Source organism: Myotis lucifugus, unplaced genomic scaffold (genome assembly GCF_000147115.1).
Source record: "Myotis lucifugus unplaced genomic scaffold, Myoluc2.0 scaffold_347, whole genome shotgun sequence".
In the NCBI taxonomy this organism is placed as follows: domain Eukaryota; kingdom Metazoa; phylum Chordata; class Mammalia; order Chiroptera; family Vespertilionidae; genus Myotis; species Myotis lucifugus.
The window spans coordinates 1,002,376-1,023,911 of NW_005871395.1; the positions used below are offsets into that span (position 1 = coordinate 1,002,376).

A 21,536-nucleotide genomic window follows, 5' to 3' on the forward strand; every position below is an offset into this window, starting at 1 on the left:
GGGGGGGGGGGGGTTCCCCCCAAGGTGGAGCCTCGGGTCGCTCAGGGATGCTTAGGGGAGCAAAGCCAGGGCTCCCGGGAGACAGGGGGGAGGAGGTGGGTGGAGTGGGATGGCAGCGGCTGTGATGTTTGAGGCTGGAGTCTGCCGGCTGCCAGTCTCTGACCCGAGAGCTTGGCCCCATCTCTCTTGCTCCCGCTCTCACGTGTGAGGCCCCGTCCCCCTCAGTTTAAGGCAGGAGGTCCCCCCCCACATCCTGGCCTGGGGACTTACAGGGGGCACAGTCAGATGTGGGGGAAGGGTCCCTGCCTGGCACGTGTGAACGGCCCATGTCTGTACCGCCTGGGTGGGCATGGGTGGCCAGGCCACCTTCCGGGTGCAGAGAGGGGGCGCCTGGGGGCTGCAGTGGGTGCAGGGCAGGATGACAGGAACTGGGAAGGAGTGTGGACGCTCTCATTTCACCTCCCGCCACTAGTCCAGGGCCCAGAGAGAGGATGGGCCACATGGCTGACCCCCAGGGCAGAAGCCCCGTCCATGCGGGGGGACACGTTCCCAGCAGCCCAGACAGCAGGCCTCGACCGGGCACTGGAGGCCAGAGTCCATCCACACGGGACCCTGGGCGCAGTGTTTCGTGTACTGAGCTCCTGCTCTGTGCCCAGCTCTGCTCAGGCACAAGGGACAGAGTCCCTGTCCTCATGGAACAGAAATTCTAGGGAAGGAGACACATGATAGACAGCCACACAGTAACCTGATGTCACCGCAGGAAGCGCAAGATCCACGGATGAAATGACGGCAGGAAGAGGTTGGAGGATAAAGTGGGGACTATTTCAGAAAGAGTGATCAGGGAGGCCCTCTTGGAGGAGGCGGCATTCAAGCAGAGACTGAGAGAAGAAGCCATTCGAAGGTCAGGCAGGAAAGAATGTTCTAGGCGAGGAGCAGCCAGGGAGCTGGTGGAGCTGGAAGGTGGGGGAGGAGAGGGTGAGGGGTGGGGAAGGCTGAGAGGTCGGCAGGGACCAGGTCTCCTCGAGCCTGAGACAGAGGACAAGCTCTGATCCCTCCCCGAGAGGCGAGGCACAGAGGCTGTGAGGGCGGCGATGTGGGGGCGTCAAAGGGCACAAACACCTGTGGGTTGGGCCCAGCCCTGCCATTTCACAACGTGGACCTGGGGAAACTACTGCATGCTCTGTGCCTCAGTGTCTGCACCTGTAAAGTGGGGCTTCTACCAGAACCCCACTCCCAGGGTGGGAACAGGAAGCATGGCAGGGGGAGGGAGGGGCGGGCGGGAGAAGCGCCTGGGTGGCTGGATTCAGGATGCACTTTGAAGGTGGAGCCGGTGAGCCTGGCTGAGGGGCCGGTGTGTGAGGGGGAGATGCCCTGGACCCATCCTGTGTGCTGGGCAGGAGGTCTCCGTCTTTGTTTTAAAGGATAATAAATGCCCTTCATTGAGTACCTCTTCTGGGCAAATATTTTGAATATTTCACATGCAATAAACAAATTCTCTCTCACTGTGCAGAATTCAAGCAATGCCAAAGCATATGGAGTAAAAGTATATAGAGTAAAAGTATATGGAGTAAAAAAATCCTCCACTGACCTCCACCCTTCACCCCCCCCCCCCCCAGCCCCACACTCACCACAATCCGCTCTCCCTCCTGTAGGCAGTGCTAAGGGCTCTGCCCGGATCCTTCTAGATCAGTGGTTCCCAGCGCAGGGCACACACCCCACAGGGGAGCAATTTGATTTTTAGGGGGGCATTCGAGAATGAGTTATTAACAGTGAATGTTTTACATTTCTTATGGTTCTAGGGGCCTCATATACAACATATAAATATATATTGTGACATATTTATGCATTTCAGTTTTCTATTATATGTTTTGAAATTTTATTTGTTGTGTTTTCCATATCATTTCACGATATTATTATTTTTTAACAATTTCTTAGTGATTTCTTCCTCAGAACTTCAACTGTCCTTTCGTTCTTTTATTTTTCTCTTTGATGGGTGCCTTGTTCTTTGGAAACTTGTTTAGACCAAGTTGATGGCCTTTTAAGCTTCCTCCACGTGAATAGGAGCTCACTTTTTGAATAATAAGAATTATATGTCATGGGGGGGGCATCAGGATTTAGAGATGCTTGCGGGGGGGGGGGCTGGCCAAAGAAAGGTTGGGAACCGCTGCTCTGGATCTTTCTTCACACAGAATCCTGTGCATGAGGCAGCGAGTGCTTCAGTCACGCAATGGGCCCGGGACAGGCCTTCAGAGCGGGACAGGGGGAGCCCCTCTCCCTGACCGGGGCTCACAGAAGTCCTGCCTCAGATTTCCTCCCTTTCCGGTGTCTGTGTCGCTCACCTGGGCCACTGCGCCCGCCTCCTCGTGTCGTATCTCCACTTAAAATGACCATCTGAGGGAATCAGTGATGTCTACATCCTCTGGCCCTCAAGGACTTTACAGAATTAGCCCAATTCAATCAACTCCATGAACACTGCCCCAAACCCGCTTGGCCAGGCTGTGCTGGGCCTGGACAGCAGGGGAGGAACGGGAACCGGGGCCGGGAGAGGGGCAGCTGGCTGGACCGGGCTGGGCCGCGTGCTGCCCTGATGGGGAGGGCAGCCCAGGGAGGGGTGAGATGCAGGGGGCTCGCGCTTCTCGCTCGGCAGCCTGTTTACGCGCTGAGCCACGTCACTCCAGCCCACTTCCCACCGCTTCCCGCCACGGCGTCTCCTACTACCCAGCACTTCCTTATTTCAGGCGGTTCTCAGGCCTCGGGGTCTCAGCTCATCCAGCCCTCACAGCAGCCCTCTGAGGGGAAACTGTTATCATCTCCACTGACAGAGGAGGGAACGGACTCACAGACAGCTTAGCTAACTCGCCTGCGGGCACAGGCAGCGCTCGCTAAACCTGGGGTTTGAACCCCGCTTGGCCAGTCTCCACGCTCACCCTATAAACTGCTCTGCAGATGCTGGTGGTGTCACTAGGGAGGTCAGGGAGGTCTCTCTGAGCAGGTGGGATTTGAACTCAGACATGGGGTGGGGGGAAATAGTCTCTACTCAAAGGGACCAGGAACGTGTATAACATCTGTCATCAGTTAGAAGCACACCAGGAACCGGGACTTGGTCTCCTGACCGTCTTTGAGGCTCTCGACCTCTCTCAGGATGTATTCCATGAGGACTGTCTCAGGGTCCCTTCCGCCATTCCGTCGTTATAAACAGCACCGCACCGAGTCCGTGTTTGTGTCGGCCATGCCCACATGGAATGTTTCCCTCTGGTATGCATCGCATGAGCCGTGCCAGACGTGGCTTAAATACGCTCCCGAGTGGTTGTACCAATTTAACCACTAATTTCCCCACCATGTCATCAGCCCTCGGTGCTGTCAGACTGCAAAGTATTAATTCAATGTAATGAATGTAAATGATGTCTCACTTTATCTAATCTGCATATCCTGATTACTAGTGAGGTGAAGCATCTCTGTGTTCATTGATCGCTCCTGTTTGCTCTTGTGTGACTTGCCTGCTCGTGACCTTTTCCTGTTTTTTTTTCTACGTGGTTAGCTTTTTCTCTTTAATTTGTAGATGTTCTTTCCATCGTCTGTACATTAACCATTTGTCAGTAACAGACATAGCGGCTGTCTTAGTCCACTCCGTGGTTTGTTGTTATTTTGATGATGAGGGCTCTTGTCCTTCAGAAAACGTTAATGAGTCAAATGTATCAGTCGTTTCCTCTTACAACTTGTGTTTTTTTTTAGTATCTTGACTTTGTTATAATGATTTCTCCTCTAGCTTCTTTCAAAGGTTTTTAAGTTTTGCTCTTTCATATTTAGGCTGGAATTTATGTCGTGGCTAGTTTGAGGTAGAAACCCACATTTTAATGATTTTGCCAAGTGCTAAGTGAACCAATCGTCCCACCCCATTTATCGGCAGCCCTTTGCGCACCTGCTTGGCATGCTGCCTCCGGCTTATTCCAGCTCCTGGATGCTCGAGTCTGTCCCTGAGTCTCTCCCTCTTCCTCTGGCTAACTTGTCTACCGCTGCACCACCCGCAGTTTCCATCGCTGGGGCCTTACATGGCGATCCCTCTCCTCCTCCTCCTCTTCAATTTCTTCTTCAAACACTGACTCTGTTATTCTTGACCCTCCTATCTCCCCCTCCCCTCATTGAAAAGCTCTGTTGGGATTTTGATCGAAATGACATCTATCTCTCTATTTCTTCTGGCCTTTTTTGCCCTTTAATAAAGGTTGTGTCAGTCTTTTATTAGATGTGTTAGTTTTTGTTGCTATGGGCAATGGGATCTTTTTTTCTATCGAATTTTCTAATCTGATTATTGCTGATATAAAAAATGTTGACTCTTTGGGATATTAATTTTGTTTTGAGCAACTTTGTTGAACTTCTTAATAGCGCTAAAAGTTTGGTGGTAGACTATCTCATAGTTCACGTGTAAACAATCAGACCATCTGCATATAATCAGAGGTTTGCCTCTTTTTAACAATATTCTTCAGCGCGTGGGTCCCAGGGCCTCCCTCCTCTCACTCCCAGCCTGGGCCCCCTGTCCTGAGATTGTGTTTGGTTCTGTGGAAGCCAGTAGCAGCGAGCTCATCTGGAGATGTGTGCCTCGCTCTGTGATAGGCCGACGTGAGGCCGCATGAAAATGCTGAAACCAGCACAGTGCCTGGGTTTTTATTAGCTGCAGTAAACGTTTGTTGACGGATTCACTCGTCCAAGGCGAGGTGCTCTCCATGACAACCAGTGGGGATTCGGGATTTCCAATCTGGCAGAAGTCGGGATGGGCATTTGCATAATTTTGAAAAATAAAATTTTTCTTATCAAAGAATGGGGATTTGGTGGACTTAAAACCCCATCCCCACTTAGGTTACTAGGCACTTTCCTCTCTATAAAAACAGCATGGCAAGGCAGTCATTCATATTCATCCAATCATTCATTCATTCATTCATTCAACATGTTTGCTGAGCACATACTAGGTCCTGTAGAGAACACAGAGGTAGCATTCAAAAGGCAGCTCTGCCCTTGGCCTCCAGAAGCGTCCATTCTGCTCAGACTCCAAGGCAGCCAGGTGATCATAACACAAGAAAGCTCCCACTGAATGCTTGCAAATGAAAAGGCACAGAAGTGCAGAGGGAGGGAGCAAATGCTTGCAATCATGGAAGGCCCCATGGAAGTGGCATTTGAGCTGGTGCTGGAAAGGTGAGTAGACGTCTGACAGGTGGGGACAGGTTGGGCAGGAGCCTAGGCCTCTGATGAGGTCGGCATGACAACAAACACAGTCACACGGAGGCGTGACGCCTCCAGAGGGCGTGAAGAGTGCGGCCCACTGGTGTCAGGGGTCGATGTGGAAAGTCTCGTGATAGAATACTTACTCATTCTATGTCCGGGTACGGAGCGCTCGGCCAGCGGGCTGTGTAAGGCCCGAGAAGTCATTTGGACCGGTCCTGCCAAGGCATTGGGGGTGAGTTAATTAAGTGCAGCAGGCTAATTTTTAAGTTGACAATTGTGTATGGCCCGCAAATGATGTTATAAATATCCAAATGGGCTTGGCAGAAAAATGACTCCCCTACCCCTGCTCTGCCATAATTTTGATATTTTCTTCTAGTTGTTAGAAAAAACAACTTCATTAAGTTAAAGGTCCTTAATCTCAGTCGCACGGTCACATCACCTGGGGAGCTTTAAAACGTTCATCGCCCAGGCTTCTCCCCAAACACGTTGTCAGGCTTTCTGGGGCAGAGCCGGGGCACCCAGGGAATTTAGGGGGCAGCCCTGGTTGAGACCCAGGGCCCTTTGGAAAACGAAGAGGCAGTGCCACCTCAGATGCCACGGCGTGTGCCCAGGCAGCGGACACAAACGGGTCGGGCATCTCACATACAAACCTGTAACATGCCCATCACGGACGGTGCTAATGAAAACTCCGGATCTGATTGTCCACGGGGAAGGGCCTTTTCCGGGGCGGAGCGAAGTTTCACCGCGGGGTTGTAGGCTGGATTCATTGCTATGACGGCCTCTGGCTGGGCCGTGAATGAGGAAGACGGACCTGGCGAGGGCTGGTCTGTCTCGTCCCCGTGGCCGACCCCCACGCCCAGCCCGCCTTTCAGAGAAGGGTGCCGACCCTGGGCCCACGGCCTCTCCCGGGTGTTTTTCTCCCCCACCCTCTGCTTTTCAGTTTTTTAGAACAGCTTTTTGAGATGTACTTCACATATCAGACAGCTCACCATTTGAAGCATACAATTCAATGGCTTCTAATATGTTCACAGTTGTCCCTCCAACATCACCATCAATTATAGAACATTTCAATTACCCCCCAAAGGAACCCCGTGCCCCTTAGCACTTTCTATCTATCGAGTTGCCTCCTCCGCACCTTCCCTGTAGAAAGGGCCGCACACGCGAGGTCCTTAGCCCTGACCTCTCACTCAGCTTGCTTCCCGGTTCGCGCTGCAGCGCCTGGTGGCTCACGCCTTGCTGCGAGTCCTATTCCATTGCGTGGGTAGATCGCAGTCTGTTTATCACTCTTCAGATGAGAGTCTGGGCCATTATGAATAATGCTGCTATGAACATTTGTGTACATTTTTAAAACTTCATAATAGCTTTTTAATGGGAACATATAAACATGTTGGAAAGAATAACATAATGAACCTGCAAGAACCCATCATCTAACAAACAATGACAGCATTTACCTACTGGGTTTCATCTGTACACTCCCCACCCTGCTTGGTTTTCTTTTATGATTTTTATTGGGAAATATTTCAGCTCCCACGGACGGTGCGGGCAGGCTCACTGGCCTTGTTTAGCGGGAGGGTCAGGCGGGCATCTCTCTGCGGGTGAGGACTGAGTCTGAGAGCCGAGAGCCGGGGAGCAGGCTGGCCGACCGCACAGCCAGGACCTGCTGGGTGAGGGGGGACAGAGGGACTGAGCTGACCCTCAGCTGAGCTCATCAGGTGACTCTGTGTAGACCTCTGTCATTATTCTCCTATAGCTCCCACCCTGCCTCTCAACAACACCAACCCCAACCTCCTCCGACAAACACCCAAACCACCAAGTCGATCATACAAGGGCGGGGCTGCGGGGTAGGCGGGGACCAGGCGCTCTTCTCCCTGTGCAATGCGTCCGCTCCCTGTGTCTTTGCACCAGCGCTCCCTCTTCCTCTGTTATGCACCCCCCCCCTTTCTCCAAGGCCAGCCTCAGACTTCAACTCCCCTGAGAGCCTCTCCTGACTCCCAGCAGGCGCTAAATCCTTGACGCCACCCCTCGCCACAGAGACCAGAATCCCGTGGGAAAGAGCCCTGACCAGGAGGCAGGCTCCTGGGAACAAAGGCTACGGACGTGCCCTCCAGTCAGAGTCTCCTCACATGGTCCTGCCGAGAGGGGCTTAGGAAGGAGGGCAGAGGGTTCAACCCAGCTGGTCCTGGGAATCCACTCAGCAGCGAGTGACCTTGGACCAGCCCCGGCAGCCTCAGCCCAGCCCTGTGCAGGGTGAGAGGAGGATGCCTCCCCCTCCCCGTGCGGCCTGGGAACCACAGGGGCCCCGGGAAGTGCGTTGCAAAGCGGCAAGATAGATGCTGTCGCTGCACTGGTGGGCACAGCGGGGGCTTCACCAAGACAGAGGAGCACTGCTGGCCCATGTGGCTGTGCACCAGCCCCTCCCTCCCCCACCCCCCGAGGCTGTGTGGTGGCCCCACAGAGTTAGGACTTGGCCCCCCCATCCTGTAGCTCAAGGGACTCCTGCCATGTCTGCATTCCAGCTGGTGGGGGGGGGGGAGGGGAGATCATGCCTCTCTCCTCAAGGGCAGCCTTGGAGGTGACACACAGCTCGTCACCTTACGTCCCATGGATCAGAACTTAGTCACATGGCCACGCCTGACTGCAGGGGAGGCTGGGACGTGGATGCAGACTTTCTGTTGGGAGTTCGATTACTAAGGAAGAAGGAAAGGATGGATATTGGGGACGACTAGCAGGCTCTGCCACACTAACCGTAACTGGTGACGTGATGACGATGGACAGATTCTCCCTCTGCCCGGGACCGAACGCATGACCTCATGTCCCTAAGGTCAAGTCCAGTCTGCTGGCTGGGAGGGCTGGGCTCTGAGCCGTCGGTAGGCGCCCCAGTCCTGCAGGGGCCTGGGCAGTGGCCACAGCACCATGGTGTCCCCTCCCAGGAACGACCTTCTGTTCTCTCCTCCCGAGCAGCCTCCCGTTCCGCCCCCTCGCTCTCTCCGTGGCCTCTAGCGCCCGGCTGCCGTCCTCGCGCCCGATGCTGTGCTGCCTGGTTGTTTCAGACTCGCTGCTCGTCTCATTGCTAGATTGGCTGAGCCATCGGAGATCTTATGGTCCCACGGCTGCCACACGTGCTCTTCAAATAAGGCTGCTTGACAACTCCTGACAGTGGCTGGCTGTTGGCAGGCACGCCACTGAACGTCTTTGCCATTTCTGTTTTGGGGTTTACCTGGCTCTCAGACAGCTTTCTGCTGTTATGGGTCTGACTATAATACTAGAACGTCGCAGAAGGAAGGTCAGTGAGTCCAATGCCTTCGTTTTACAAATAATTGTGTTTAGTCTTTGGGAGAGGAAGTGACCAGTTGGAGGCGAACTCAGGCCAGTGGTTTCCGAACTGGGTTCCCAGGAGCCCCAGGGTTCCGTGAGGCAGGAGGAGCAGGAGCCGGGGAGCGGGGAGAGGACACACACCAAAGCCCTGGGGCCGGCGAGTCCATTGGGCTGCTGTCCATCTTACACATGAGTTACTGTCTAAAATTTCATTTAAAAAGAAGTGTTGCAGGGATTTTTCATTTGAATTTGGAAGCCACGGTTTGAGCCTAAGCCCCTCAGTGTGCAGACAAAGGAGTGGAGGACCAGGTTCCGGCAGACTTACAGAGACCAGACAGACCCGTCAGTCCACTCTAAGTCCCGGGAACCGCGGTGGCCAAGGCCGCGGCCTGCCCTGGTAGCGCTGACATTCTCCTGGGGAAATCAAGCCACAAGTAACCAAACACATAGAACAGTGTCAGCATGCACGCGTGAAGGGAGCCAGCAGGAGAAGGCGTGCTGGGTGGTGAAGGATGACCTCCCGGCGGGGCAGGAGGGGGACAGCAGGTGTCCTCTGAGAGAAGCGAGTTCCAGGCTGAGGCCAGCGGAGGCGGCAGCCTGCCTTGTTGTGGGCGGGAACCGGGCCTCTGAAGGACCTGGACAAGCACCCGGAGGGCCAGGAGCAGGGCCCACCCTCAAACGTGGGCGCCGCGGGACCCAGCCCGACGCCTCCTCTGGGTGGAGGAGGCCACAGGTGTTTTGTTGGCCTCACACACCTGGTCAGGCGCTGCCTCCGGCAGCTGCTGTCATCCAGGGACCGAAGGCTTGCTGGGCCCCGGAGCCACGGCAGCTGGAGTTATTGTCATTGGCAGCGGTCAGGTGTGCCGGGCAGTGGGCCCACTGGGACTCAGGAGCCAGCGCTGGGAGGACAAGGCGACCTCTGCCAGAACCGTGGCTCGGGAATTCTTTCCCTCGGTCACCGTGTGCCTGCCTTTGTCTCTCAGTCAAGGAATAAGCCACCCAGGGCTGACGGAGGAGCAGGTGTGACATCCCTGCGGAGTATTGTGCCCGCGATCTCAGGAAGGAGATGGCTCTGCCACTTGTCACCGAGGGTCCCCGACCAGCCAGTGACCTGCCGCACCCCCTCTTTTCCCGCCTGCAACTTGGGGTGGGCCCACACCCGTTGGTCATTACAGTGAGGGACAAAAGGAGCCATGGGTGTTCTTGGCACAGTGCCTGGCAAATGCCAGTCACAAAATAAGTCTGATGAATGAATGTTGAATGAATGGATGAGTAAGTGAAAAAAAATCACCTTGAAATAGAAAAGCATCGATAGGGAAAGCAGCATTTTTCATTTAATTAAAGGATGTCCTGTGGAACTTACGAAGCATATTAAAACAAAGACCACTGGACTCTGACCGGGTCTGATTAATATTTTTAATACTTAATTGTGGGCTTTAATTGGCACAAGGATTTGGTTTTTCTTTTCTTTTTCAATTTTCTTGGTCTTTTTTTAAAATTAGTATTATTTTTAATCCTCACCTGAGGAGTGAGGGTATTTTTCCATTGATTTTTAGAGAGAGTGGAAAAGAGGGAGAAGGGGGAAGGAGAGAGAGAGAGAGAGAAAGGAACATCGACGTGAGAGATACACAGCTCAGGGCCCATGTCCATCCCTGTGGGAACAAAAAAGAAATAGTCCCTACAGTTCATTTATTCATTCTTTAAAAAAAAAAAATGTTTGATTTCAGAGAGGAAGGGAGAGGGAGATAGAAACATCAATGATGAGAGAATCATTGATCATCTGCCTCCTGCAACCCCCCTGCCCCCCATTGCCTCCCCCCGACCGGGGATCAAGCCTGCAACCTGGGCATGTGACCAGAATCGCACCTGGGACCCTTCAACCCACAGGCTGACGCTCTATCCACTGAGCCAAACCAGCCAGGGCTCATTTATTCATTCTTGAATACCTACTAAGAATACCTGCTCAGTTCGACACTGAGCTAGGCAATAATAGGGGAGAAGGTTGTTCTTGTACCAGGTGCCCCCTGTCCTCAAGGCATGCAGCTGGCCAGAGCCTGAGGTGACTGGTGCACACTGGAGGGGTCAGAAGAAGCTAACAGCGGGGTGATGGGGAAGGCTTTCAGGAGGAGGCCCAGATCTTAAGCTGGGCTTTAGGGTGAGGGCTGCACAGATGGTTTAAAAAAAAAAGTGAGCCCTGGACAGTGTTGCTAAGTGGTTAGAGCATCGGCCTCTGCACCCAAGGGTCTCAGGTTCGATTCCCATCAAGAGCACGTACCTGGGTTGTGGGTTCGTCCCCCGGATCCGGTCGGGGTGTGTGCAGCAGGCAACCAATCTATGTGTCTCTCTCACATTGATGTTTCTCTCTCTCTCTCTCTCTCTCTCTCTCTCTCCCCCCGCCCCTTCCACTCTCTCTCAATGGAAAAAATATCCTCAAATGAGGATTAACAACAACAACCACAAAGCGTGAGTAAGGGCAGAAAAGCAGGATTGTGAACGGTGTGTTTATTGTGGGAGAAGAGACTGACCTGGCTTGAGAAGGGGCTTTGGGTCGGAGGTAGAGAAGCATGTGTGTGAAGATGCAGTTTGGATTCTGTTGCTCTAAAGGGAGTCTTCCTGTCTCCCAGGGACATCTGAGCCGTAGGAGGTGGCCTATACTAAATCCTAGACCAGTGATGGCGAACCTATGACACGCGTGTCAGAGGTGACACGCGAACTCATTTTTTTTGGTTGATTTTTCTTTGTTAAATGGCATTTAAATATATAAAATAAATATCAAAAATATAAGTCTTTGTTTTACTATGGTTGCAAATATCAAAAAATTTCTATATGTGACACGGCACCAGCGTTAAGTTAGGGTTTTTCAAAATGCTGACACACCGAGCTCAAAAGGTTCGCCATCACTGGCCTAGACAGACCAGTCCCCGGCCTCACAGGGGGCCAGAGCTCTGAGGGATGGACAGGGTGTCCTCTCTGGTGGAGCAGAGAAGCGTGGTGCAAAGAACCTTGGCTCTGGGACCCTCAGGACTTTGGGACCCTCAGGACTTCGAGCCTCGCCCTGCTGTTCCCAGCTGTGTGACCGTGAGCAAGTTACTGGTTGAGTCTCAGTTTCGCCATCTGTAGAGAGGAGAGGACATAGCCTACCTCAAAGGCTATCATGAAGATGAAATAGACAGTGAGGCCTCTGAGCCTGGCCCAGCGCCCAGCACCAAGGAGGAACCAAACGGTGGTAGCTTTAAGAGCAGGAACGGCGCGGTGGTTTCATGGGAACCTCAAGACTCATGTAACATAGACGGAGAGAGACGCGGTTAAAAGACCCAACGGACTGAAGTCTTGGGCAGATGGCACAGTGAACCACTTCGTCAGCAGAAATGAATTCAATGACCGTGGTTCTGGAAGAGGGGGCGGGGGTTCCCTTCCAGAGGTGTCCTGATTTGGGAAGTCCCAAATGAGGAGATGCTCTGAGATGGCTTTTGTTCTGTGTAGCAGAGCCTCACCTGGAGGTCCCCCTCCCGCCCACACTCCACACCCCAAAAACAACTCTTAAGACGGAAGACTGGAGGGTGACTAGCTCAGCTCTGCACTAGCCCCGTGTCCCCTCAGGAGTGCAGGGGCGTCTGTGGGGTGGTCGGACGGTGAGACGGGCCACAGCCTGGAAGGGGGTGTGGTTTCCACCTTGAAGCAGAATCTCAAAGGGAAATCTGGGTCCACAGAAGACAGTCAGAGAGAACGGAACGGGGAGATGGCCCCGAGAATACCGTGAGGGTCCAGAGAACTTTCTGGCCACTTTTCCTCGCTGCCTGTTTCTCAAGGTGGTTACTGGAGCCTTCGGTGGAAGGCGGGGGAGAGCGTGCCTGGATCCCAGGGGAGAGGTTCGCAGGGGCAGCGTGAGGGCCCGGGCCTGGGGGAGAGCAGCCAAGGCGCCCTGATGGGAATCCAGGTGATGACCCAGTGGGAGGCACTGCTGTTTCCATGACAACACGATAGACAACAATCTGAACGTTTAAAGCCAGATCTTTAGTAAACTCTTAGGGTTAGGAAAAGGTGTGCATGGAAGATGATGATTAGCCACAAAAAGTACTGGGGGTTTTAGTTTGTGTTTTTACGTGTTTACTAGGTCACGGTTGTTTTGCTTTTGGCTAAAGCCTACAATGCATTCAGACAGAGTAGAAAGAGGAGTTTTCTAGACATTCTAATTCTGGCTCACGCTGACATAGACTGTGAGACCGAGGGTCTGCCCAGCCTTTACTCACTTCTCCAGCCATTCGGCCATTGTCACTGAGCGTAACATCTATCCTTGCCCGTAAGTTGAGAGAATTAGCCTCGGCTTGTATTTTTGGTGTGACCGAGGCTCCTAGAGTCTTAGGGGGTCCAGGGCTGAGCATTCAGGGGCTTCCCTCTGGGGTGCGGTGGGCAACCCGGCAGGTCTGAGACTCTGCTCAGCTTCAACCAGAGCAGCCTGTGATGAGCTGTTCTGTGCATGGGTTTCCACTTGGGATTTTCTTTTGAACAAAGGTCCCCCCTCCACTGAAAAACCACTGCCCAGGGGGTCTCTGTGGGCCGTCAAGGGGCCACACTGCAGCCTGAAACCATTGTTTTCCACCAATGCCCCTGCAGGGGGCTGCACCCCGTCACTGTGAGGATAAACTGAGATGATAAGTGTGAAAACCTGCTCCAGCGAACGACTGCTGTTAAGACAATAATTGTTATTACAGTGGAGTCGGAGGTCAAGATTCACCCACAGGGACATGCAGCCTATAATCCAGGTTACAATAGGGACCAGGTGGGAGCAGCAGACTTCTAGGTCTGAGACGGAGATGGAGACTCGCAGGGCTTCCCTGGGAACCCGGCTCTACTGCAGGCGCCTCCCCAGGTTGCTGCTCCCAGCTCCCGGAGCCCATCGTGGTCCCTGCTGCTCACAGCGGGAGGCGCCTCACAGTGATTGGCTGAGCCGGAGGTTGTTGCTAGGCTACCCCGCGCAGTCCCATCCTCCTCCGCAGAGACCTAATTCGGGCACCCCCTGAACGGGATCCCCAGCTATTTAAACTGTCAGCTGACAAGCGCCTGTCTTTCTAGGATTTTCCGCTTAGCGAGAGGCCTGTGGAGGATGGAAGAGAAGCCGCTTCTAGTCTGAGTCACCTTGAGCTGCTTCTCTGCCTGGACCCCAGTGTCCTCCTTCGACTGTGGGGTTCACTCATTTATTCACTATTCACATATGTATTCGTGTTTATTAAGTGCCATCATGTTCCGGCGCTGTATCAGGTGCTGGGACAAAGGGACGAGCAAGACAGAGACCATCCTTGCTCTCAAGAAGAGGGAAACTTTAGGCACTTAAGCAGGTAAATAAGATAAACGCACATCTAATCATTCACATCCTTCCCTTCAATGGTTTTTCTACCTCCCCCTTTACCAGCTGGCTCTGTAGGCCCCCCAAGTTGACAGGGAGGAGTGCTGTGGCCATCTGTGCCTATCCTACATCACACCATCCCTCCCCAAGCCCTGAAGCCGGTGCAGCCCTCCTCTGCTCAGTGCTTTTACCCTGCTCTTCTGCACCCACCCTGAGCCTGTGCACACCTGGGGGAGGCGCCGGGCAGGAATCACGGCCCCATTCAGGTGGGAAAGCTGAAAGGCAGAAACATGTCGTGGCTTTTCCATGGCCGCCTGGGGAGTAGCTGGCACACTGATATATCGAGCGCTTCTGTGTGCAGGGACTTTAAACATGCCTGCCTCATAGCAACCCGGTAACGTAAGTATCATTAGTCCCATTTTCTAGACGGCACATTGAGGCTGGAAGGAGTTCTGTGACTGCCCTGATAGTATGCGGCAAAGCTGGGGTGTGAACCAAATCTGTCTGGCTTCAGTCTGAGCTCTTTCCAAGACATGGATCTGGTCTTAGAAACGAGTGACTCAGATTCGGAGCAGCGTCCAAATGGCTTCAAAGCCTCCCAGTCCCAGGATCTGGGTTATTTATTTCCCTACTGAAGTTTTTAGGACCATGGATTCCTAAAGCCTGCGGAATGGGCCACACTTGCCGACGCTAACTCTGCTATCTGGCCATCGGTCTGGGATGATCTTGCTTTCAAGCTTTTATTGGGTCATTAAGTCAGGAAGCCCTTCCTTGCGAGGATCTCCATCATTTGCTTTTCCTCCCTGTCGGTTCTTATTTTCCTTTGTTCACACACTGAACAATCACTGGGCCCACCAAGTGTGTGGGAGGCCTGGTGGGTGTAGGTGAGTATGGCCCGTCCCTGCCCTTGAGGGGCTCCCAGCTTATAACAAAGGCTGCTCCAGGGCCTTCTATGGGCAGAGCGCCAGGTCGGCCACAGAGGGAGGGAAGGACCGGCCCTCAGAGAATCTCCTTCTTGGCTGGGGAGGCACAGTCTCCACCCTCAGATAACACAAAGTTGTGAAAGGACGTGGCGAGTGTGGGCCGGGTGAGAGCAGCCAACCTTGAGTTTCCTGCTGTGCTGCTTGCAAATCCCGCCCGGCTGCGGTCTGTGTGGGACACGGTGTCTCAGAGCCCAGCAGCCTGGAAGGAGCCCTTTAAATGGGAGAAGGTGCTGGAAAGGACAGATGCATAGAGAAGCAAGCTAAATTTTCCCCTCCTCACAGCACCCAGCACTTGCTATGCTTAGCATGCGACTTTCTCCCAACAGAGACTTGTTAACCAGAAGACTAGTTGCTTTTGCCTCAGCTAGGAAGAGAGAGAAGGGGGTTGGGAGGGGGAGAGAGAGAGGCTCTGAAGACAGAGACACACAGGCGGACCTGAAGAGAAGCAAGGAGAAGCGGAGATAAAGGCATCCTTTGGTACGAATCCCCCGTGAGCAGCAGGAGAGAATATTAAACTAGGCACCTGAGTGGGAGAAATCAGACAATGTCCTGTCCCCTCCCTTCCTGGATATGTGATACTGGCTAGAGCGTTGCTAGCTTCCAGGTGTAACTACTATATTGGAGATGTCGATACTATTTCTATTATCTTGGCCACTGCTCAGTCCCTGTCACCACCACCCCTGAACAGCTGAGTTGACTCTAAATGGATATTACACAAAAGCCATGATCAAAATAAGCATTATGAGGCTAAATGTACACAGGCCTTTAGCACCCCCACCTCTGTTCCCATCCTGAGGAAAATAAGGAAGGACACAGGCAAAGAATTTAGCATGAGATTATTAATTGCAGCATTGTTTATAAAAGCAAGGAAACAAACTAAATATTCAACTCCTCCAGGGGACCTGCCCAATAAATAATCTCATAGCCTTACAGTAGCTTTCCATGCTGCTTGTAAATGAGGTTCTAAGTGGGTACTTATTGATGGGAAAGACATGATTTACTAGGTGAAAAAGGCAAGTTACAAAATAATGTAGATAGATTGACCCCATAAAAGTATTTTGTAAGTAAGAATAAATATAAAATATATAGTGTAGGAAGACATAAACCAAATGTTGATCTCTGGGTGGAGGGATTCCAAGTCGTTTTAATCTTTTCCTTTTGCTTATCTTCATTTAAAGCAATTTTCCCACCGTGAACATTTATTTCTTGTGCAATAAGCACAAACGTCCTTCCATCGGTCCCAGTGAGCTCCTCTTGCTGGGAGTCCAAGGAGCGTTTGGGCAAACAGAGCTGGGTGCTCCTGGCTCCCAGGCATTGTGGGAAGGCCACCAACTCCTTTGTGACCACTTCAGGTTGCTCATTAAGAATTCCAAAAGCAGCCTGGCCAGTGGCTCAGCTGGTTGGAGCATGGTCAGGTACACTGAAAGGCTGCAGATGCGGTTCCTGATCAGGGCGCATACCCAGGCTGCGGGTTTGATTCCCATTCGGGGCACATGCAGGAGGCAACAGATCAATGTTTCTCCCCCTCTCTCTCCCTCCCTTTCCCTTCCTCTCTCTCTAAAGTCAATAAAAACGTATCCTCAAGTGAGGATTGAAAAACATTTCCCAAAACAGCACATCCTCACCCTGGTTCGACTCCCCATCCCGCTGGTCTTGTAGGAGAGAGCTCAGCGACCCAAAACCTTGGTATCCGAATGCCCAGTTGTTTCATGACCTGCTGGTGGGTTGGCTGCCTCCTCCCTTCAGGGAAATGTTGTTTGTATCAGTCGGCACATGGTAACGCTAACCTCGCCACCACGGCAGGGCCTCCCCCCTAAAGGGTGACAGCTGAGATGCTCTGCTGCGCAGGCCCGTCCCTACGGCACATACGCAGCTGGGATTCTACTCGTTGGTGAGAAAAGGCTGTTGCCATGGCAACCCAGGCTCCCCAGCCTCTGGGATCAGTCCAACACCCAGGGACAGACGGTGGGCGGGAGTCAGAGCAAACACTGCCCGGTGCTCTCCCCTCAGGGAGGACACGCAGGGTTTCCCTGATTCGGTTTCTGGGTCTGAGGAATGCGGCGGACGCTCCTTATCCTGTCCACCTCCAGGATTAGGGAGGACCTGCCTGGGACCTGTAAACCACAGGAGGAGGAGCGCATCACCAGCTTTGGTTTGTCCCCCGATTGCTGCAAATCACTTAAGGTCCCTGTGCCTCAGCTGCTCTATTTGTAAATGGAGAACAGGTTCGCCGCCATGCCTCCCCGGAGACGTGGTCGGGCTCTGGTGAGAATCCCGGAATCTCATCATGAGACGGGATCTTAGCCCTCACGGTCCACCCAGGATCCCCTTTGATGAGCGAGCTCTCTGACTGGGGAGCTTTTCCTGCCTCTGCTTGATTACCTCCAGCGGCAGAGAGCTCATGACCACACAGCCTCCCAAACAGCCATTGCTGCCTGATGCTGGTTGTGAGGATGCTCTCCTGTACGGGAGGTTTTACAATTAAATGTTTGTTTAAAGCGTTAGCAGCCCTTTTCAGAGCCATTTCCACTCCTGATTTTCCCAGGGAGCTTCCACCAGGTCGAAAACAGCAACAATGGGCAGGACGCAGGTACAGGCCGGACTCTGGGAGCCTGCAGCTTAGTTTAGTGGAAGGAGTATGGGTTCCGGGGGCACTCGAGGTTAAAAGCCCACTTTGTCCACGTACCACATAGTTGACCCGGGGCAAGTTATATCAGCTCTCGGAGCCTCCGCTTCCTGACCAGCGGGATGCCTGCCTCAGAGTAATGCTGTGCGGCCCCAGCACCATCGCACGTCTTAGCAAGTCTACAACCCAGCTTCCCTGGTGGGATTCTCAGGGTCCTGGAGGCAACTTACACCTCCCGCTGCCACCCCCTGAGCAACACACCTGCCCTCCGAGCCTGTCTGGCACCGGTGCCCGGGCTGTGCTCCTCTCAAAAGGAGGAGAAGGTGTCCCCCTCCTGGGCGCCTGCAGGGCAGCCCGGCACAGCCGTCTCCAGGGTTCAGGACCCTCTCCTTTCAGGCCTATTGGGGGCCAGGAAGGGAAGATGATGCAATAGTCTCAGGACAAAGTTCACCCCTCCCTGTAATTCAGCTGCCCCAAGGCCAACACTCCCTCCCTGCACACAGATGCAGCTGGCACTACGCCCGTGTCCCAGGTGTCACTTGGTGAAGGCTTTCCACTGTGTCAGTGGTGTGTGTGTGTGTGTGTGTGTGTGTGTTTTGATGGGAATCTCAGGACAAAAAGTCTCTAAGACTCCAAAAGAATGCCGTCTGCTGGGGGACAGCAGGCATGTGAGGGAGCTGGGAAAGCTCCTGGGGTCGGAAAGTGGTCCTTTGTCTCAGTGAGCAGAGTTGGGGTGCTTGGGTCTCGTTCTGCCCTGGGATCTTGGGGGCCAGCGACTCGGTTCCACCGTGCCTGCTTTCCTTCTGAGCAAATGACAGGTGGGTCCCTTCCCTGCCTCAGAATTCTAGGTCTTCCCATTTGCTGGCGGCAGGATGAGACGGGAAATCACCGTTGACCTCCCTTGGGCCACGGCCCGCTGAGCTCCCGCTCCTCTCTGCTTCCTCCACAGATGAGTACCTCCGAGTCCTCAACGTGGGCGTGGCCGAGGTGAAGAAGTCCTTCCTGGGGCCCCTGGCGCCCTCCTGCAGGATGGTGCAGATGATGCGGCAGTTCCTGTACCAGGCCCTGCCTGAGGACTCCTACAAGGCCGCCACCGGGAGGCTGCACGTGAGCCTCACCCGCTTCACCGATGGAGAGAGTGTGGTGGTTTCCGAGTACACGTCCAAGGAGGAGCTCATCGAGGCAAGAGGGCGGGGCCGGGTGGGGGCGGGGCCTGGAGTAGGGCGGGGCTGTAGAGTGGGGGTGGGGCTGTGGAGTAGGGCGGAGCTGTAGAGTGGGGGTGGGGCTGTGGAGTAGGGCGGGACTGTAGAATAGGGGCAGGGCTGTGGGGTGGGGGCGGGGCCTGGAGTAGGGCGGGACTGTAGAGTGGGGGTGGGGCTGTGGAGTAGGGCGGGACTGTAGAATAGGGGCAGGGCTGTGGGGTGGGGGCAGGGCTGTGGAGTGGGGCGGGGCTGTGGAGTGGGGGCGGGGCTATGGGTGGGGGCGGGGCTGTGGGGTGGGGGGCGGTGCTAGAGTGCCGTGCGGAAGGGCAGGTTGGAGGGCAGGCTGGTCCTGCTTCCCCAGCCTTCTACCACCTTCCTCGTCTACCTGTGCCAACCAGAGCAAACCACACACAAAGCTGCACTGTTCTAGCCTCATTAACAGAGCTCTTAGCTGGGTTGCTCTTGCTGGGGAGGGCTGGGGGTGGACCCAATTTTCTTTCGTGACAAAGGGGTTGCGCTGCATGACTCTGTCCCACATTTCTATTCCCCTTCCCTCCTCTGACGACAAGGCCCTTGCCACCCATCCTCTTATCCCCACACTGGCCTGGCCATGATCCTGGGTGGAGGGTGAATAGGCAATGCACGTGGATACTCCTCCGCCACCTCGTGTCCCTGGGTTTGTTGGCACCAGCTCTTCAAGACTTTCCTCTCCAGCCTCCTACCACCTTCCTCGTCTACCTGGCCAACCAGCACAGACCACACACCAAGCAGGTCTTCGTGCCTTTGCACCTGCTGTGCCCTCCGCCAGGGATGCCCTTCTCTCGTTCTCACTCCCCTTCACCTGCCGTAGAAGACTCCAGTCATGCCTGCTGGAACTCTCCTCCATCTGCCCGCCCCACAACCCCCTGAGCTGGGTGCTCCTCCTTTGGGGCCACAATGCCCATGCTCACCTCCCCCACAGCACCTGTCACCTGTACTGTCACCTGCTTGCTTACTCCCCTCTTGCAGCATTCCCAAGGGTGGGTGTCTCACCCTCCTTTGATGCCAGGACCTGGCCCAAGCCGGATGCACAGTGATGGTGGTGGAATCCCATTGGATTTATGGAACTTTGGTCCCAGAAGGGACCCTGGAGATCACTGAGGTCACCCTCTGCCTTTTAAGCTGTGACCAAGTTGTCACCAAGGACCCAGCTAGTCAGGGCCAGGACAGGGACTGGACTGGGAGGAAGGCAGGGCCTCCACCTTAGGTTTAAGGAAAGCGTGGCTGGCCGTGTCCCGGGGGCTTGCAGGTACCCCCAGCCCCCAGGGCCTCAGGCGTCTCAGCCCTGTTCTCCCCCCGCAGGCCCTGTACTGCAGCTGCTTTGTCCCTGTGTACTGCGGCCTCATCCCCCCGACCTACCGCGGTGTGGTGAGTACTGAAGCTGGGCGGGGCTGAGCCGGGGCCCAGGGGTGCCTCGGCCCCGAGACCACAGCTGGGACAGCAGGGGGTGGTCTCAGAATTTGGCGGGAACACCAGGAATTGGAAAAGTTCTTATGTTTTCCTGCTCAGAATTCCCCATATAGTAGATGGACTTCTGGGGCCTTAAGAGGAACTTTCCCAACTAGGCTGGGCTTCTCTCTGGGTGCACCAACCCATTACTGAGCCCAGCAAATCAAGATGCCTCCGACTTTACAGACTTTCCCAGGCTTGACAGGGAGCCCAGGACACAGGCCCTGCACCGTGGGGACCTGGAACCTGAGTGATGGGGACCTTTGAGGTCATCTAGGCTAGTGCCTCGCCAACTTCCACGTGCCCACGAATCGCTCAGGGATCTTGTAAAATAATGCAAACCCTGCCCCAGTAGGTCTGGGGCAGCGCCCGAGACTGCGCCTGGAACGGGCTTCCGCTGAGCCGGCGCTGCTGGTCCCCAGACCACACTCCGATCAGAGGGTCTAGCCCACCCCCTCCTCATCTTACGGAGAAAATGAGGTCCGGACAAGGTTCAGCTCTAGATGGAGCCCAGCTTGCATGTCGGTGTAGTTCTCAGTGACCCCAGAGGGTCAGCACCTTTGTTCTCAGCTGAGGAACCGAAACCCCAGAGGGGAAGGGCCTGGAGGGTGGACACGTGGCCGGTCAGGGTGCCTGGCTCGGCAGAGGGGCAGCTTGGACCCGAGTGACCTTGAGCCCATCACCCAGCCCCCGGGCCTCAGTGTAGGGCTTGTCCTTGTGTCCTCCCCGCGTGGGGAGAGGCCCTGTGGCCAGGCGCACATTTCTCACTCTGCCCCCACAGCGGTACATCGACGGCGGCTTCACGGGCATGCAGCCCTGCGCCTTCTGGACCGACTCCATCACCATCTCCACCTTCAGCGGCCAGCAGGACATCTGCCCCCGGGACTGCCCCGCCATCTTCCACGACTTCCGCATGTTCAACTGCTCCTTCCAGTTCTCCCTGGAGAACATCGCCAGGATGACCCACGCCCTGTTCCCCCCGGACCTGATGGTGAGAGAGAGGGGCCTGGAGGGGTCGGGGTGGGGGTGGGGGTGCAATGGGGAAGCCAGTGGGGCCCACTCAGTTCCCATGTTTCCTCCCCTCGAATGTTCCCTTTAACTTCCTCCTAGACCTGCATCCTGGCCTTTTCGCTAATGAGCTGTGTGACCTTGAACATGTCCCCTAAGGGCTCCCAGCCTTAATGTCCTCCCCTGTAAATAAGGAGATGTCAGAATCGCTGATGGGATGGTAACTGAGCTCTTCCACTCTGATGTGCGATGCCAGGTCAGCAAACTATGGCCCGGGGGCTAGATCCCCCCACCCTTGTTTTTGTACAGCCTGTGAGCTAAGCGTGGGCTTTCCACCGTTAAAGGCTGTAAAATGG

General features: G+C 54.5%; 1 protein-coding gene across 1 annotated transcript in view; it reads left to right on the forward strand.

Annotated features, from left to right (window-relative positions):
- Positions 1-21,536, forward strand: part of PNPLA1 (patatin like phospholipase domain containing 1) — a 34,766-nt gene that overhangs the window by 678 nt on the left and 12,552 nt on the right. Inside the window, exons 2-4 of the mRNA XM_014466582.2 lie at positions 18,432-18,664; positions 20,026-20,091; positions 20,954-21,163. Of these exons, the coding sequence (XP_014322068.1) occupies positions 18,432-18,664; positions 20,026-20,091; positions 20,954-21,163 (509 nt within the window). The remainder of the gene's footprint in view (positions 1-18,431; positions 18,665-20,025; positions 20,092-20,953; positions 21,164-21,536) is intronic.